General features: G+C 32.8%; 1 protein-coding gene across 1 annotated transcript in view; it reads left to right on the top strand.

Moving 5' to 3' along the window:
- Positions 1–19658, top strand: part of LOC139499383 (uncharacterized) — a 72153-nt gene that overhangs the window by 5026 nt on the left and 47469 nt on the right. Inside the window, exons 2-8 of the mRNA XM_071288065.1 lie at positions 2691–2818; positions 8577–9212; positions 9829–9874; positions 13967–14154; positions 14812–15126; positions 17719–18024; positions 18826–19046. Of these exons, the coding sequence (XP_071144166.1) occupies positions 2716–2818; positions 8577–9212; positions 9829–9874; positions 13967–14154; positions 14812–15126; positions 17719–18024; positions 18826–19046 (1815 nt within the window). The 5' untranslated portion in view covers positions 2691–2715. The remainder of the gene's footprint in view (positions 1–2690; positions 2819–8576; positions 9213–9828; positions 9875–13966; positions 14155–14811; positions 15127–17718; positions 18025–18825; positions 19047–19658) is intronic.

Here is a 19658-nt window from a genome sequence, read left to right as displayed (position 1 = left end):
AGAAAGTACATGTATATTCTGATCAGAGAGAAGGAAATCATAGATTTGTTTGTTGAAGGATTCTTGCCAAAAATGAGAGTTTATATTGTTTTTCTGTTAATATTTTATAAATTGATATATCTTAGCAAAATGGAGGCTTAGGAGCAAAACAAATATGCTTTTTTTCCAAAATAGCCAAATAACATAGTATCAATGTCCCCTGCTTGCACTTTAGAGAATCCATTGTCCACCATTATAGAACTTGTCTGAGATATTGCTGATATTAATTAGTAGCTAACTCACTCCAAGAAAACTCAAGTAAGCATGGTTATGGTTCATTATTTGTTGAAATTTTACTAATAATATGTTTATCTGGGAGTTTTTTTTTGTACATTGTTGGTTCATGTCTGTCATATTTGTTGTTTGTTAATTGATACATTGTAAATATGGGCCATTTGTTTTCATTCTTTTTTACTGTTTAAAATTTTACAGCCGACTATACTACTTAAATGTTGTGGATAATTGTCTCTTTGGCAATCAAACCACATATCCTCATTCTTTTTTATATATACATATATCTTATAAAAATATATAGATATATATGTATATGGTGAAATAAGTAAATAAGGCAATCAGTTTTCTCGTATTCCAACTATGCAGTATGGGCTTTGCTCATTGTTGAAGGCTGTATGGTGACCTATAGTTGTTAATTTCTGTGTCATTTTCGTCTCTCGTGGACAGTTGTCTTATTGGCAATCATACCACATCTTCTTTTTTATATGTATACACCCAAAGGCTTTTGTCTTTGTAGATTTTTCAATCCAGGATAGGAACTGTAAATCCACCACCACCCCAAAAAATTGTCTCAGAATATCTCCCACATATTTTTTTTATGCATGACATTTAATGTTTTGTAAGAATTTTATTAAATTGAGTATTTCACATGAAATGCATTTACAATTACATGTATAACCACCCTCCCCCTTTTCAATACAAAGTTTTATCTAAATAAATGTTATCACACTTTTAAATCATACTAGAAATTTGTACCTGAACCAACTGGCAGAGGTATTCTCTTTGTCATCCATAGCTCTTTGCATACTGATGCTGGTATGCCTCTGCTTGGTTTTGCAACACTCTTGTCTGGATGTGTAGGTGACTGGCACTTTCTTGTTTGACGCCTCCAATATATTCCAAAATCATCCCTGTGTTTCTGGCATATGTAAATGTTACATGATGAACATTCTATTGATATTATCCCACTTCTGTACAGTATCAAAACCCCTTCTGATAGTTGATAGTCCGTGGAGTTGCACCCAAGACTACGTAAATGGGTACTTGTGGGTTTGTCACATTTGGTTATAGGGATACACAGGACATTTGAAGCATAATGTAATGATTGTCCACATTCAGATTTATCAGCAAATGTACATTTCATTTCATTCTTTTCTCATACTACATAGTTATGCATTAATTACATAATTACAGATTGTCCATGTAATAATACAGCAGAAGATGTGGTTCCATTTTGTCTCCAATGTAAACATTAAAGAGTACAATCAGGGGAGGTAAATCATTTTTTTACTGGGGCACCATGAAGGTTTTGTCTTAATTTTTCTGTACATACAGAAATTTAAGATAAATTTGAATTTATTAAATCAAATATATCTACCAAATAAATATTTGAAATTAGAACTGTTATGTCCAGATGAAAACTATAGGATATGAATATTGGATTAAGATAAGAAAAATATTTTGATAATCAAATGTATCTAAAACCCTTGAATTTCTCTTTAATTTTTTTCTATATACCAGTAACTTTTAGATAAAATTGAGGAGTTTGTTTACAAGTAAATAGTATATTCTACCTGAAATTCTTCTTTTTTTCGTTAAAATTTTAGTTTGTTGACATGCTCAAAATGTCATTAAAACTTATTTGCAAAGCAAAAGCTTACAGATTCTGAATATATCAACCGTATGAAACATAAAAGCACAACAGAAACAAAATTCAGGTGTTATCTTCCAAATTATTAACTTTTGAAAACAGCTTCAACCTCTCTGTACCAATCATTTTTCAAAAGTTGGCATGATGCCAATTCATAACATTTGACGGTAAAAACCGTTGTATGCAGATGAAAACATGTTTAACTTGCATTCTGTCAAAACAATTTACTACATTTGCTATAAAAATGACAAAAAAACAATTACAAAAATGGCCATTTTTTCAAAAGAAAATGCTTGTGCCAATGCTTGGATGTGTTCTAAAAATAGAATTGCTTATTTCTAAAAATAGAATCAAATATTTGCACTTTTGATGGTGTACACAGAGTCCCTACATGGTAGCCTTCCAGATACATGTCACATGACATGATATTTCGAAACTAGCTTCTGGACGATTTTTGGCATGGTTTTCTCATAGACAAGCTCTTAAACGTATACACCATATGGTAAATACCACAAAACTCAGGTTAAGTACAAGTTTGAGTAGCGTCACTTTTACAGTTCTAGAGGTATGTCCCTTGATGTAATGCAAGCGGGGCATCATCTGTGTCCCATGAACACACACACACCATTTATTTTACTTCCTTGATAAAAGTTATCCATACACTGGTACTAAGCATAGAGATACCATAAAGTTATGCAGTGTTCTTACCTTCAAAGAAATGAAAAAAATGTACAACTGTCATACAAGTTTACTACTTATATTACAGGATACTGTTTACGACCTGAATTGTAATGGATTTTAGGGCTGCTTTAATAACTGGAGTTGTGATATTAGTGTCGGTGGTGATTACCATTTATTTTTGGTATAAAAGATATAAAAGAAAAAGAAAGAAAGGTAAATTATTTTTGTCTCATACAATAAGGGTTTTTAAAATGGTAAGTGGATACGTGGAAATAAATCAGTCAAAATGATATCTGACAAAGGTACAGGTATCCAACCTGGACACACAATCACAGCAAATAATAAAGAAACATTGCCTTTCTTGCTGTTATCAAATTAATATTAAGTCCTTCAACACGAAGCAGAAAAACCCTCAACTAAGTACGAATTTAAGACAGCTTCTAGCACCGGTTTGATCAAAACTCTTTGCAAACTGACGATCAAGTCAACTCGACAATGAGACAACTATTAAGAAATGTCTGAAGCAATTGAAAAATAATTTCCTGACACTAATGGTGTCATTGGTGAAATTCTATTAAAAATTATAAATTGAAATTAACACTGTAGCTCATCATAATTCTATACTTAATATTAAAAGCATATACATTGTATACTAGTGGATAAAGTGTCTAGCTAAAATCCTCGAAGAAAACTGATTGTTAATACAAATGTCAAATATTTTATTGCCATAAACATATTCACTGTTTGTAGTAACAACACTAACAGTAACATATCAAACACTATGACATTTGAATATATTATGTGTTTGTCTGTCCGTCAACAATTTAATTCACACTATGTTTGTCTGTCCGTCATGAATTTAAGTCACACTTTGTTTGTCTGTCCGTCATGAATTTAAGTCAACTTTTTTTGTCTGCCTGTCAAAATTTTTAGTCACACTTTGTTTGTATGTCCGTCATCAATTTAAGTAACACTTTGTTTTTCTGTCCATCATTAATTTAAGTCACACTTTGTTGGTCTGTCTGTCATCAATTTAAGTAACACTTTGTTTGTCTGTCCGTCATCAATTTAAGCCATACTTTGTTTGTCTGTCCGTCATCAATTTAAGTCACACTTTATTTGTCTGTCCGTCATCAATTATGTGATACTTTGTTTGTCTGTCCGTCAACAATTTTAGTTAATAGTTTAGATTCATTAGTCAATATTTAGTATGATATCAATGAAATGTATTACATTTGTTTAACATTATATGAAGAAATGCATATTAATTCTGTTTCAAAATTGGTCTATAAAAAAGTACACTTTGTAAACGCAACAACTCAAAGACTGAAACTAGGACAATAATGCAATTTCGCACAGTTAGAGGTGTATCAATGCTTTTTATAAGTGTACACCTAAACTTCGGCATTTCTGTGATTCGAAAATCTTCAATAGCAACATACCTGATCAGTTGAGAATACAAATTTGATTAAGATTTGATTTAAGCTTCTCAGTTGTAACTTTCCATTTCTATGTAGCAGCATTTCAATAGAATGTGCATATGGAGTATGTATTTCCAAGTTTAAAAATATACATCAGGTTGCTACTTGCAAGGAAGTTGTTACACCAATATTTAAAGTAGTGAAATTGAATACATCCATTCGAAAATTTTAAGATCGCTATTACTATTGTTTCATAGATGACGATGACAAAGTTACGTTTCTGTAACCGCAATCCCGTCTTCTTTCTCTTGAATTTGACCTACAGAATTAAAATTATCACCGAGCAAAGCACAATGATTTAAAGAGTAAGAAGTTTATATATTTATGATAGCAAGACAAATGAATTATATAGATTCGTGATATCTAGACGTAAACTATAAAAAAAAAACTAGTATCTCAATTGTTTGTAAAACAATTGAAAGGTCTTTCCTGTAAAAGTGATGTTTTCGTAATGTACTTTGTACGACCTTTCGTTTGATATATGACAAGCATACCTTCTGAAACTTTTCGCTTTTTACACTTAATGACCTCATCCGCCTACATTTTTGAGATCGGAAGTATGATATATGTAACACATGGTAGATGAGCTTTCATTTGATATGCGACAACGCCATGTTCTAAAAAGTTTGATTTTTGCACTTAATAACCCCATCCAACCAATTTTTTGGAGGTTGGGAATTTGATATTTCAAATAAAATTGAGAATGGAAATGGGGAATGTGTCAAAGAGACAACAACCCGACCAAATAAAAAAACAACAGCAGAAGGTCACCAACAGGTCTTCAATGTAGCGAGAAATTCCCGCACCCGGAGGCGTCCTTCAGCTGGCCCCTAAACAAATATATACTAGTTCAGTGATAATGAACGCCATACTAATTTCGAAATTGTACACAAGAAACTAAAATTAAAATAATACAAGACTAACAAAGGCCAGAGGCTCCTGACTTGGGACAGGCGCAAAAATGCGGCGGGGTTAAACATGTTTGTGAGATCTCAACCCTCCCCCTATACCTCTAACCAATGTAGAAAAGTAAACGCATAACAATACGCACATTAAAATTCAGTTCAAGAGAAGTCCGAGTCTAATGTTAGAAGATGTAACCAAAGAAAATAAACAAAATGACAATAATACATAAATAACAACAGACTACTAGCAGTTAACTGACATGCCAGCTCCAGACTTCAATTAAACTGACTGAAAGATTATGATTTCATCATATGAACATCAGGCACAATCCTTCCCGTTAGGGGTTTAGTATCATACCATCATAACATATATGAGAAGAACATAACCCGTGTCATGCCAACAACTGTTTTTAGAATAAATGTGTTTAGTTCCGACGCAAAGACCTTATCAGTGACTCAATATTAACGCCAAAATATGCAATCTTTAATGACTTGACAACAGTATCGTAATTATATCCCTTCTTAATTAGTCTATTCAAAGGTTTTGTAAGTTTCTGAGGAGAATACTGACACCTTTGTGCTTTATAAAGAATATTTCCATAAAAAATTGGATGTGAAATACCTGAACGTATAAGAAGTCTGCATGTTGAGCTATATTTACGAATGATTTCTTTATACCGATGATAAAATTTAGTAAATGTTTTGACTAGTTTGTGATATCGAAAACCCTGGTGTAATAATTTTTCAGTAATACATAAATTTCTCTCGTTAAAATCTAAAACATTGTTACATACACGAGCGACTCGTACAAGTTGAGATATATAAACACCGTAAGATGGTGACAAGGGAACGTCACCATCTAAAAACGGATAATTAACGATAGAAAATGAAAAATCATCCCTTTTATCATAAATGTTAGTATTGAGCTTTCCGTTAGTGATATAGATATCAAGATCGAGGAAAGGGCAGTGGTCATTGTTAGTATTAGCTTTATTTAAAGTAAGTTCAGCAGGATAAATTTCATTAATATACATAATGAAGTCGTCATTATTGAGTACACATCATGACCTTTCATTTTATATACAACAACCCTATAGTAAAAGAAAATTTATGTTTTGCACTCAATGACCCCATCCAACCAATTTTTGGGGGACGTCAATTTGAAATTTGAAATGTACGCTTTATGTTCTTTCATTTGATATGCGACAACCTTACCATCTGAGAAATTTGAATGTTTGCACTAAATGACCCCACCCTTCCGCCTGGGATGAAAAAGAGGTTTAAAGTTTTCATTTTTAAGTAGAGTTTATTGAGACCTTCAATTTGATATATCAGATGACCCCATTTGACAAAGTGCCAAAAATGATGCAATATCAACGATGTAAATAGAAGTTATGAAATTTACAAAGTCAATGCAAAACATGAAAATTTCAAAATGATTTTTTGGTGTTTTTTTTTAAATGGAATGTTTTTGGTATTTGGTCAAACATATAACTATGTTAACCTCTTCAATTTCTTAAACATTTTAAGTGGTAAGCTGTTGTTGATTCAGAAAAACATGCCGCCGCTCGCAAAATTTCAAACTGCATTATCTCTAAAACGACAATAGATATCTCAAATCTGTTAAATGGTAAATGAAAGTCATACAGATATGGGATTACTACTATTCAACTCAGGACCACTTAACCTTTCAAATATCACAAGGTCAAGGTCATAGTATAATGTGAAGGTCAAGGTGAAATTTCATCATAACCTCAAATTGACGGTCTTGAATTACTGATCATCTTTGCAGTTTATAGTAGGTTGATATCTGTTACCTTTAAAAAGATATACACATAATACTATACTTTTAAGAATCATCCCAATGTAACTTTTGAACAGACAGTCGGACATTTTTGGACTTATTATATAAAATGTAGAGCTCGTCGAGAGGAACATATTATATGCTGTATGTATGCAGCAAAGTCTTATCGTTTTCCTAATATATAAGCTTGAAATTGCAGCGTAATTTTTATTTGCACTCAGTGACCTTTGACCTTGACTGCATATTAAAGGTCACATGAATTAAAGATTATTGGTGAAGGTCCCAAGTCTCTACGACTTCTGGTTCTCGAAATACAATTTTTCTAAAATTATGTACAATTTTTCAAGGGGAATAACTCCTTATAAGGGTTAATAACAAAATGATTGTACATGTTCATAAACATTGCCATCTGTTCTTGTACATGCTGTCATTTTCAATTACATTCTATCCCTAATACTTTTTGAGAAAAATGCAAATAAAAAAAATTGCTATAAGGGGTTATAACTCTCAAAGAAGATGATGAAATCCTATGCAGCCTCATATGGTAATACATCATGATGATATTTACCTATTGTCCATATAAGGGCATGATATCTTTTAAAACATTTATTTATTTTGTCGTTTGTTTTCTCTTATTTTTGAGTGTAAATTCACATTGCGATAAGACGTGTCACGGTACTTGTCTATCCCAAATTCATGTATTTGGTTTTGATGTTATATTTGTTATTCTCGTGGGATTTTGTCTATATGTGTTACATTTTAGTGTTATGTCGTTGTTCTCCTCTTATATTTAATGCGTTTCCCTCGATTTTAGTTTGTTATCCCGATTTTGTTTTTTGTCCATGGATTTATGAGTTTTGAACAGCGGTATACTACTGTTGCCTTTATTTAGGGGGGCCATGTTGAAAAAAATCAATAAAAGGGAGATAACTCCTAAAGGGGATGATGAAATCCTACAAAAGTTCATCTGGTAAAAGTTCATGATGAGGTCTATTGATGGTCCATATTTGGTCTTGATAACTTCAACAGAAAGGGGAGGAGGCCCTGTCAAAACAATGTTGGAAGAAAAAAAAAAGAAAAAAAAACATTAGAAAAACAATAAGGTCTTTCCTCACGGAGAGGAAAGACCTTAAATAGTAGTACTAAGACTAACAAATATATAAATAGCGATATATAGATTCACAACTATAATTCAGTGATATCGAGATATATACATACAACTCTATGCATTAGTGATATTAAGACTTACAACTGTGAAAACTGGTAATATTTAGATCTACAACTCTATACATTAGTGATATAAAGACTTGCAATTAATATATAAAGAATTGATGTCAACACTTACTCATTTATAGTAGTTAGATCAATACAAATATTATATAAATTAATAAAACAATATTCAATACACAATTGAAGGTATGTCCACTCAAATTCACTTTAAATCTGAAAATGTAATTGTATATCTGGGCTGAAATGATATATTATCCAACACTTCTTTTAGAACTGTTGAATTTTATATTTATTGATATTTTTTAAAACTTTTTTTTAGATTTTCTTAATAAAATTAGTCTCGTGGAAATTAAGAGCTTGACATAATGTACACCTGTCTACTTTGAATACTGTCATTGCCTTATTTAGGGTTATTGTGGACCTCATGATCTCATTGACATATACCCACGTCTCAGTTTATGCTTTGAAGACAATAAGATCATGATTTCACCAAAAGTTCGTAACTTTGTTATTCAGTACTTTTATTATCTTGCCTTTTTATTTGAATGTAGAAAACAAGTATATGTCACAACCCAAATACACAGCGCCAGATGTACAGTGTGTCCAATCAGTATACAAGCCAGACAACATAGGCAGATCTCATTTGAGAATGACGGAATCTTGTAAATATGTGGTGCAGTCAGAAGATGATGCAGACAACATGGACAATTCTCAGTTGAGAACGACAGAGTCTCGTAAGGATGCGGTCCAGTTGGTACATGAGGCAGACAACATAGACATGTCTCTGTTGAAAATGACAGAATCTCGTAAAAATGTGGCCAAGTCAATAGATGAGGCAGACACCATAGACAGTTCTCAGATGGGAATGACAGAATCTTGTAAAGATGTTGTCCAGTCACTAGACGAAGCAGAGACCATAGCCGGGTCTCAGTTGAGAATGACAGAGTGTCAAAAAGATGTGGTCCAGTCCGTAGATGAGACAGATACCATAAACAATTCTCAGTTAAGAATGACAGAATCTTTTAAAGATGTGGTCCAGTCAGTAGATGAAGCAGACACCATATACAGGTCTCTGTTGAGATTGACAGAATCTGGTGATGACGTGGTCCAGTCAGTAGATGAGGCCGACAAGGATCCATCTCAAAATAGTCCGACAGATTTACAGTCAATATGCAGTTCTCAGACAGGTATTTTTTCATGTTATATATTTTCTTTACAAAGACAAAAAGAGTTAGTTAAAGTCATTACAACAATTTCAAATCTCAACCTAAAGTCATCTAAAAAAATCTTTAAAGTCATTCCCTCTAAAACGTTTATTTCATTCTACAACAAAAATTATCAGTGTGGTTCTTGGAATATCTTGTATATAAATTGTACCTAACTTCTTCAATAACCCAACATGTTAATTTTAGAAACATCAGGATAACATAGATATCTTGAAACTTATAATCATGATGATAGACTTAATAGAAAGAGAAGAACATTACTCAAAACGTCGAGATTATCTTTATCCAGTGTATACTTCAGTCAACTGTCATCTATGATATAATCCCTTAGCTTTATAATAATGTTTGTCCTCTGACACTTCTCATGGGATTGGAACCAACAATAGCCATTATGTTTTATATATGACTATCAAAGTTTTTGTTATTTTTATAATATTTGTTAGGCAAATGGTGTATTGATCAAGAAAAGAATTTCAATATGTTTTGCTATATTCTTCAAATCTTGAGTTATTGCAAACTAATATGTAACTTTGTAAAATTAGATTAAAAGTATGATTATTTATTGTTTGTATTACAGAATTAGAACAGAGAAGTACACATATCCCATCGATTGAAGTTCAACCGTAAGTTGTTTTACTTTATATACCAGGGATTAAAGTGTTGGTTACAAACGGAACAATTAACATTAGTAATGTAGTGATAACCTTCTGTAGTGACATATCTCAACGCTTCATCATTCAAAGTACCGTATGATATAGACAAGTGTGATGAACCCATTTATAACAGTATTTACCTGAGAAGAAAAGAAGAGTACACATTTTAAAATGATAATAAAAATTAAAAACAGTTCCTAATTTTTCAAATCACTGCATAACAATTGAATAATCAGAATTTAGCAGAGTTCACACAGGTACTAGATCAAATAGTAGTAACTAGTCCTAAGACAATTTAAGAGGAGAAACCTAAAACTTTTTCAAATTTTAAAGGACATGAACATGTATTACAGTCAGAGAAACAAAGTAGAACATGTACATTTGTTTTTTTTTTTTTTTTTTTTTTTTTTTTTTTTGTTTTGTTTTGGTTTTTTTTTTTTGGGGGGGGGGGTTCTGTGTTTAGGGTGTAACTTATAAAAAAATAAGGCGATATGGTATGACATAAATGAAACAATTACCCATCAAAGGCTTATATTAAGTGGATGTAGGCAAAACTATGCATCGTACTGCCTTCAACAATACTGCATCGTTGGCTATAAATGGCACGACATGACAACTATATAACAATTCGATTCGGAAAACTAACTACCTAATTTATAACAAAACAATTTATTACAAACGTGACGCAAAAACAATCACTGAACTAGAGGCAGATAAAGAATGTGGCGATGTTAACATGTTTGTGAGTGTGCATCCCTTCCCTAAACTTGGACAGTGGTGTAACAGCAAGACATGAGAACAACTATAAAAATGAGTTGAAATAAGCTTAACTCATCATATCGCTTTAAAAAAAACATAGATGTAAATGGACATATATCCATCCCTAATGCCTAGTAAATATCAAGACCGATATGATAATATACATTATTTAGCTGTTGTTCCATGATTTAAATATGGCAGAAAAGTTTTACAATGCAGTGTCACAATTTCTTTAACATAGGATTTTCCATCATTTCAACATTGCAGATAAGTTGGTACGTTTATTTATTTGATTGATCCCATTCTTTATTAGTGAAACAATAATTCACATAGTTTTTGTCTTGCCTTGACTGATTCAAAACGCAAGACTAAGGTTTGCAGTTTCGTTGGAGTCCTTGTTGGCAGCATCGTCAACAATCTGTTTAATTTACATATAGTCAGTAAGTGAACCACAAATAATAAATCAATGATATTTGGTATTTAGTTGTATATTAGTTTCAGCATGAATCATTTCCATAGAGGTAATTTAGCCCTGTCATTCCTGTCATTGACTTAAGAAGTTATCTGGAGGTCACATGGACATTGTATTATTGTCTTCCCTTACACTAATACGCCGGGGTTAGAACTCTAGTCACTGAACCGTCCCAGTGCGAGTTAAAAGACTGTTAAAAAATGTAAACAAACGTGCACTGGAAGGTTATAATTGATACGATATTCCCGTGCTTGCATTTCCGATCATGATTTTCTTGATAGAAGGTTGCTGCTCACAAGAAATTTATTAAACCACGAGGTCCAAATGGTGAAATTCAAATCATCCTTTCGTAAATTTTTCAACACTATCACGAGTTTGTTGACCGTTATGGAATAACCGTTTCACAAATGATATCGGATATGTTCCTTACCGTTTCTACAATCCCCTTCCCTTCTATGAATGTGACCTACCGAATTAGACTATTCTGGATTTGTTTTAACATAAGCAACACGACGGGTGCGACATGTGGAGCAGATTCTGCTAACCCTTTCCGGAGCACCTGAGATCAACCCTAGTTTTAGATGGGGTTCATATTGCTTATTCACTAGTTTTCTATGTTAATCATGGCGTGTCAGTTTATTTTCGATTTATGATTTTGATTGTCCCTTAAGTATCTTTCGTCCCTCTTTTTTATGTTGTGTCATGTGTTCTATTTTTTGTCTATTTGTCTCCTTTCATTTTTTAGCCAAACGTTGCCAGTTTATTTTCGATTTATGAGTTTGACCGTCCCTCTTTTATAAGAAATTAAAGATTCTTAAAAAAAATTCATGCAATGAATCATTTTACAAGTGTTAAGGAAAAGTGTAATTAACAAATTGAAAGACATAGAAAATATAAAAACTTCGATCATACCTCTACCTCAGGCATAGATTACCTTAGCTGTATTTGGCAAAACGTTTAGGAATTGTGATCCTCAATGCTCTACAACTTCGTACTTTATTTGGCCTTTTAAACTTTTTTGGATTCGAGCGTCACTGATGAGTCTTTTGTAGACGAAACGCGCGTCTGACGTATATACTAAATTTAGTCCTGGTATCTATGAGGAGTTTATTTGTTATTTGCTCCGTGTTTAATTAGTTGTCAAAAATACTAGGATTACAATTAAATACACCAGACGCGCATTTCGTCTACATAAGACTTAGCAGATCCCAATCAGACCAAACATGTACTTAGTTGACGAGCATTGAGAACCCATAATTCCACAGGAATTGTGCCAAGTACAGCTTAGGTAATCTATGCCTGGAATAAAAAAAAATCCTTATTTGTTAATCTCGGATTTAATAAATAAAATTTCCTATCAGCAATCACTGAATGAAATACTATTAGTCGATAATACGTCATAGATACATTGCAGTTGTTATAAATATTAGTATATGTATACAGAACTTTGTTTAGTATATATGCATATATAAGTTCAGATATTATAAATAATCAAAAAATCAAATTACAAAAAACTCGTTTTATATGACTTTATTTTACATGTTAAAGTTTGCGATTTAAAGGCCCTCCACTAATGGTAAATCCATGATATTTGGTATGCAGTTGTATTAGCATTGGCACTATTCATTTTTAGAGATAATTTGGCCCTGCCCACTATGTAATGCTCTATTGAAATTGAAACGACTGACTAATTATTACATTAAAGCACTAGTCACAATGAACCCACGACACATCTATGCAATCGACATGATATTTGGTTAAATCGCGGGTCATTTGTGATCGTCGTACGACATTCGCATGACAGTCGCACGATATTTTGAGCAACGTGGCGCTGTCGTGTGTCGTGGGACGAAAATTGGACATGCACCTTTTTTGCTTTACGATTTTTGTCGTGTTACTGTCTTGTGGCTTTCATGAGAGCGCTTTACCACAGCCGTGGAACGGTCGTGCAATTAAACACATTGTCGTGGGTACACACATGAACAATTTTAACAAAAACAATCGAACGACTGTCGTACGATAATCTCACGACTGTCGCAAGACACTCGTTTTACAGTCGAACGATTGTCTCACGAATACCACATTTCGTAGAATGCTCGCACAATATTGATTATCTGTCGTACGACAGTGGTACGATCGTCGTGCACCATTATTTCGTTTTATTAAGAAGAAGAAGACAATTTGGCGGGAGAAGGGGATGGCTATTCTACCAGAATGATAACGCTTGGCCCTACTTAATAGGCGCCTTGCCTGACTCCAACGAGAGCAAAATATGGTCTTGTTAGCGTTGATGCGAGACCGTGAACAGTATAGGAACCAGCGATACGCCCGACGTTGGCGGGTTAGGCCATGAATCGAATGGTTTAAAATCGCTGAAGAATAAATATAAACTAATACGAAAAACATCGTGTATAATGACACTGAACAATATCGAAAGCAAATGACAAATGGCACGCTGAATGTCGGGCCTTCTTTATAAACTAGTAGTTCGTAGTCAAACGCGCAAGTTACCCACGACAGTAGCACGATAGTAACACGCGTATCCAATGACATGATAATCTGCAAAAAATAGCCCAAACAACTCACAATTGTCGTACGACTGTCGCACGACCGACCGACTTGCGACAAACTTATGACAGAACAATTGCAATTGTTTTCTGTCGTTTACCCATCGTGGACATGTCGTAGCTGATGTGACCACTCGACATATTTTTTGACATTTTGCACGACAGCGCCGCGAAAACAATTTTATAGATCTTCCACGACAACAAAATTGTACGATCTGTTGTGAGGCTTAAGAGGGGAACGTCTTACGGTATTTATATTTACAGAATACAAGGAGAAGAAGAAAACCTTTTACAAGCAGCCTTTACTGTTCTCTATACTGTACCAAGGGCTATTGAAGGCTTCATTAACAGAGAGTATACAGGTGGTTTGGTCCAAGCTATTTATATTAATAAAGATAAACTAAAGACAAAACTCAGTTCAGAGGAATGGGAATTACTCAGCAAGTTCAGAGGTACATTATCAATCTAACACAGACACATTCTAAAATGAAGATTTGTCATAAAGTACAGGAAAAGATAGAATAAGGGAAGAAGCAAGTTAATTGACAACTGCCAACTCTGTTTTCAGACATGACCATAATTTGCAGATCTATAAATTAAAACAATCAGCCGATTTTGCATTTCAAGCAATAAATTCAATTTACATGTATTTGACTTTGAAGTAGTTTTCAAAAACGACAAAATTGGGTAACATTCATTATAAAAAATGTTACAACACAGACCTGGAAAAATGGAAACATGTTTAAATTAAAAACACAATTTTTTAGATACATTAGACATAGGTTACCTATATGTTTTTGTGCAGTAATATTTGCAGCTATATTGACATGTCTGTTAACCTTTATAATTCTTTGGAAATTGGATGAAATGACATCATAGGTCACCAACCCAAAATTGGTAAAATAAAAAATATACATGGAAGATTGTAAGCGTAATAGGGTTATAGGGTATATTGCTCCTCTTGTATTGTGAAGAAAGTTGCATACGGTTGATTTCTATTCGAACAAGCTCATATGAGAATATAAAACAGGACACCATAGTGGACAAAACTGTTATTAATATCTTCCTAGATTGGCATGGTTACCACAGGTTTTTTTTTCTTTTTCCAGTTCACCACAGAATATACCATTTCTATGACCAGATAATACAAGACACCATTCTAGATAATGAGGTCCTTGATCTTTTGATTTCCAAATGTATTCTAAGGAAAGAAGACATAGAAGAAATAGGACACTATCCCAGACAATCTGACCGCAACAAATGTATCTTAGACCTTCTAATACAAAGACAAGAAGATTCCTACAGTGTATTATTAGAAGTTCTTAAGGAGTCTCCTACTTGTTCTACAGACCTCATAAAATGTATGGAAAGTCAACAATTTTCACATCTGAAAGTTGTTCCTCAGTCTAGAGTTAAACCATGCAGTGAGTATTTTTTTTCCAACAAGCAAATGTACAAGGTCATGTATGTAAGAAATTTTAAATCTGATGGGTATCTATTTATTTTACAATGATACTTTGATAATGTGATCACGGTCAATGATACTTTGATTTGCATATGACCGTATAGTGTTATCACATTCTTGGTATTCGCGGTTGGTCAAAGTCATTTGGTTTCCAGGCAATACGTGATTACAAGTGTATGGATCTCTATGAAATTGTATCACAAGGTTCCTTACCTCAAAAGAAAGGTTGGAATTTATTTTAATGATTATTGTCCTAACTAAATAAAGGCAACAGTAAAATTGAGAAAGGAAATGGGGAATGTGTCAAAGCGACAACAACCCGACCATAGAGCAGACAACAGCCGAAGGCCCCCAATGGGTCTTCAATGTAGCGAGAATTCCCGCACCCGTAGGTGTCCTTCACCTGGTCCTTAACAATATGTATACTAGTACAGTGATGATGGACGTCATACTAAACTCCGAATTATACACAAGAAACTAAAATTAAAAATCATACAAGACTAACAAAGGCCAGAGTTAGTAGTATACCTCTGTTCAAAACTTGTAAATCCATGGAAAAAAAACAAAATCCAGGTTACAAACTGAGGGAAAGCATTAAGTATAAGAGGAGAACAACGACACAACATTAAAATGTAACATACACAGAAACGGACAAAGCATTAGACAAAATCCGATGAGAATAACAAATATAACATCAAAACCAAATACATGAATTTGGGATAGAAAAGTACCGTGACACGTCTTATAGTAATGTGAATTCACACTCAAATATAAGAGAAAACAAACGACACAACAGAAAAACAACGTTAACATGTAACACACACATAAACGAACTAAAAATAATTAGAAATCGGATGAATACAACAAGTATTTATCTTGCTTCCAGACAATAAATTGTGTAAAAATGTAATAATCTCTAAATATAAGGGAGGGTGGAATTGATTGATGGGTTGGGTTTGTGACCCAAACTATTTAGTAAGAAAGGGCCAAATGCACAAGGTTTTTCTACTTTCCAGACAATAACTTAGAGTATAAGAACATGGATCCCTTTGAAATTTTGCTACAAACGTATCAAACATTACAATATAGGTTGTTTACAATGTTTACTACCAAAGCAAACTGTTGTCATGAAGATTTTATGAAATTATTCGATTTTTATTTCTTATATCATTGCATCATTCCATGTATTTTGCAGATAACATAGCATACTATAAACATTTCATAAATTCCACACAATCCCATTAATTGTCTCAAATGGAAGTTTTCTACCTTAAATTGTATTGACTGATAGTAAAAATTGGATAATGACCATAATTGCATTATTAATCTACTAATAGTCCACTACTGACACCTGATGATAAAAGTGGTCGCTTAATATTTCTTGATACTTCAATACCTTTGATTTTTACAAATTTACAACTCATTGTAAAAGTTGTAGAAACAGTAGGAGAACCAGTAAAAATCAAGCAAAATTGAAATTGTTATTGAAAGTTTATGTTCCTGAAGTCTGATGTTTTTTATGTCATACATTATTACAGTTAGTTTTGCAGTGAATTTTCCAGTATAAGTCACATTATGCTCAAATATCATAACCTTTTACTACGAATTGACAAAGGATTAGGAATATAAAAGCAAAATAAAAAAAACTGTTGAAAAACTTGTATGTCTCTTTGATGTCAGACCACCATTTTACTCCCTCAAATAAAGAAGATGCATCCAACTACCACTAATTCGACACATTTTGTTATTGTTTACTTCAAATAACCAACAAATTTGCAGAAATGAAGTTTTGGGTGACAGAGAACAATATACCAATGATATTTTGACGAGTTTTAGCTAAATTAACTTTGTCTATGAGTTTGCATTGAAAATTGGGGATAAATATGCTGCATATTAAACTAATTTAGGATTTCCAGAAATCTAGAGAATATTTTAAACCAAAAAAGAAGGGTAAAATAAATGTTTTATTTATTTTCATTGGTCAAATGGTCAAAAGGTTCCAAAATTAATTTTTGTTTAGATTTTTAATTTTTGGCCTTGTTTTCAAATTGTTCCAATTTAAGGACGAAAGGGTCAAACAATTAAATTTTGTCTGCTTTCTACTGACATTGTATTATTAAGGGTTCTTAAAATGTGTGCTGAATCTAACTGTGTATTATAAGCTATAGGTCAACTAAATTAAGTGTTTGGTGTGATTGTAAAGTTCACATGTTAGTATTGCTCGTTTCATCTGATATTGACCTTCTTTTCATGGTACATTGATCAATGTCAAGTGCTTGTGTTGTGGTCTGTTTTCCAAATAATAATAGCAATAGGTCAGCTATATCTGCTGTATGAAATAATTGTACGGTGTAGATGTCTTTTAATGCAAGATCTTTATCATGATAGTCTCTTGTATTATATCCCCTGTTTCAGAGTAAAGGTCAAATAAAATTAATTGCATAACAGTGTGTTTAATTTTTTGTAAATGTTTTAATATCAATCCAAATTTTAAAGAAAAATAATCAAAGCTCTATTTGATATGACAGTAAATTGTTTCTCTTTGATTTAGTTACAGGGTTGCATTCAGTCAGGTTACAAAAGAACTACCACAATTTGATTCAGAATGTGTCTAATACAGAAAGTATCATTGATTCATTAATAACAAAGGGAGTTTTAGTTCCTGACGATCGTGCAGAAATAAATATCAGTGGGGTACAAGCCAAAATAAATAGAAAACTAATAGACAAAATTAGAAGTAAACAAGATTATCAGTTTTTTGTGGAGGCTCTTAATGACGAATCTACCAATGCGAAGCTTGCTTCTGACTTGGAATCAATAGACGTTACAAAAGATGAATTAAAGTTACTTGAAGCAGGTAATTTCCTGAATTTATGCTGAATTAACACAACATATAATAACTAATGAGACTTTTGGAACATAGACAAAAGATATGGAAGTACATGTGATCATCTAAAGATCACCGTACAGCCTTCGTCAACACCACACCATATGGTAAAAAAATAGATCAAACAAGTAAATTTATCCACCATTTTCTACATTTGAAAATGCCTGTACCAAGTAAGGAATAGGACAGTTCCTGGCCATTCGTTTTTGATGTGTTTTGTTATTTGATTTTGCAATCTGCTTATGGACTTTCCGAATTGATTTTCCTCTATTAAAGTTCAGTATTTTTGTAATTTTACTTTTTATCTACTCTCAGATAATAAACAAAAAAGAATTATGACAGACATATATGAACCACTGATGGCATAGTTGTATGTGGTCTCATATAAAACATTGCAAAGAAAAGTGAGAAAATCAGATGTAAATTTTACCGAGGTTTAAATAATTATGTACATACTTTCCTAGCCGATTTGGAGCTCTGAGGAGGTTGACTGTTTCTGTTCTCTGATTATCACCAATGACAATATGTATTGGATACACAACATAAGCCAGTTAACTGTGTAACACCCATGCTTATCAAGACAGGTTGGGGCTCAAGAACGATTAACTATTTCTGCGCAACATGTTTCATAAAACGGTTGCATAACTAATAGACACAATTATGACAACATCCCACGAATCCCCCAAACTAAAATGTCAATATAGGTAGCATCACAGGTTTTTATAAACAGGAACTAGGCTAAAAACAATTGAAAGACATTTTATCTTACAGAAACCACAGTATCCAAGCTAACAAACAGACCAGGATTCCAGACAATGGTTACATTAATTTCTATGGTTAAAGCTGTAGAAATTTCAGATACAGAACCAGAGAGCCATGATTCCAGATTAGCAGCAGATTTATATAGGCTTCAGTTTTGGTATAAAAAGATCATCAAAGCTACAAACATGGATTCACATCAATATCAACAATTTGTTCAAACAGTAAAAGAAGTAAGATATTTTCTGAAATTTAAATAAATGTGAAATTTGCCATCACTTTCCATCATATGTCCTGTCTATCTAAAACTACAATGCCAATTTTAATGAAATTTCTCATTTGTTTCATGTAAATAAGCTGTTATAGCCAATACTTACTGTGCAAAATCCATTTGCAATTTGTAATTTAAGAAACTTTTGCTATGGTTTTATTTAAGAAATATTTTTTTCATTCCATTCTGTATGCTCATTTTCATGTGGGTAGGCATTGCATTTGTCAATAGCTTTATGCAGATGGATAGCGAGGTTTAAGATATTTACATTTCTAATATGCCGTGCTAATTTCGCTTGGTAAACAACACCGTGATAAAATTCCTAATATATCTACACTTATCCTCACCAAAGCTCAGGATAACATTTCTAAAATATAATGCCTATCCATGTTAAAATGAGCATGGAGTATGTTACAACTATTTTGATTCTAAAAGGGAATTCAGAACTTTGCTACTTATAAACGTACCTATAATACACGTGCAAAAAGCAGCCATTTTGATTTGAAAAAACCAAAATAATGTAGGCAATCAAACATTTCAGGATAAAAAATATACAGATACATGTAAAATACAG

Source organism: Mytilus edulis, chromosome 12 (genome assembly GCF_963676685.1).
Source record: "Mytilus edulis chromosome 12, xbMytEdul2.2, whole genome shotgun sequence".
NCBI lineage: Eukaryota > Metazoa > Mollusca > Bivalvia > Mytilida > Mytilidae > Mytilus > Mytilus edulis.
The sequence above is the reverse complement of the archived record's forward strand: the minus strand, read 5'-3'. Positions and strand labels throughout refer to the sequence as shown.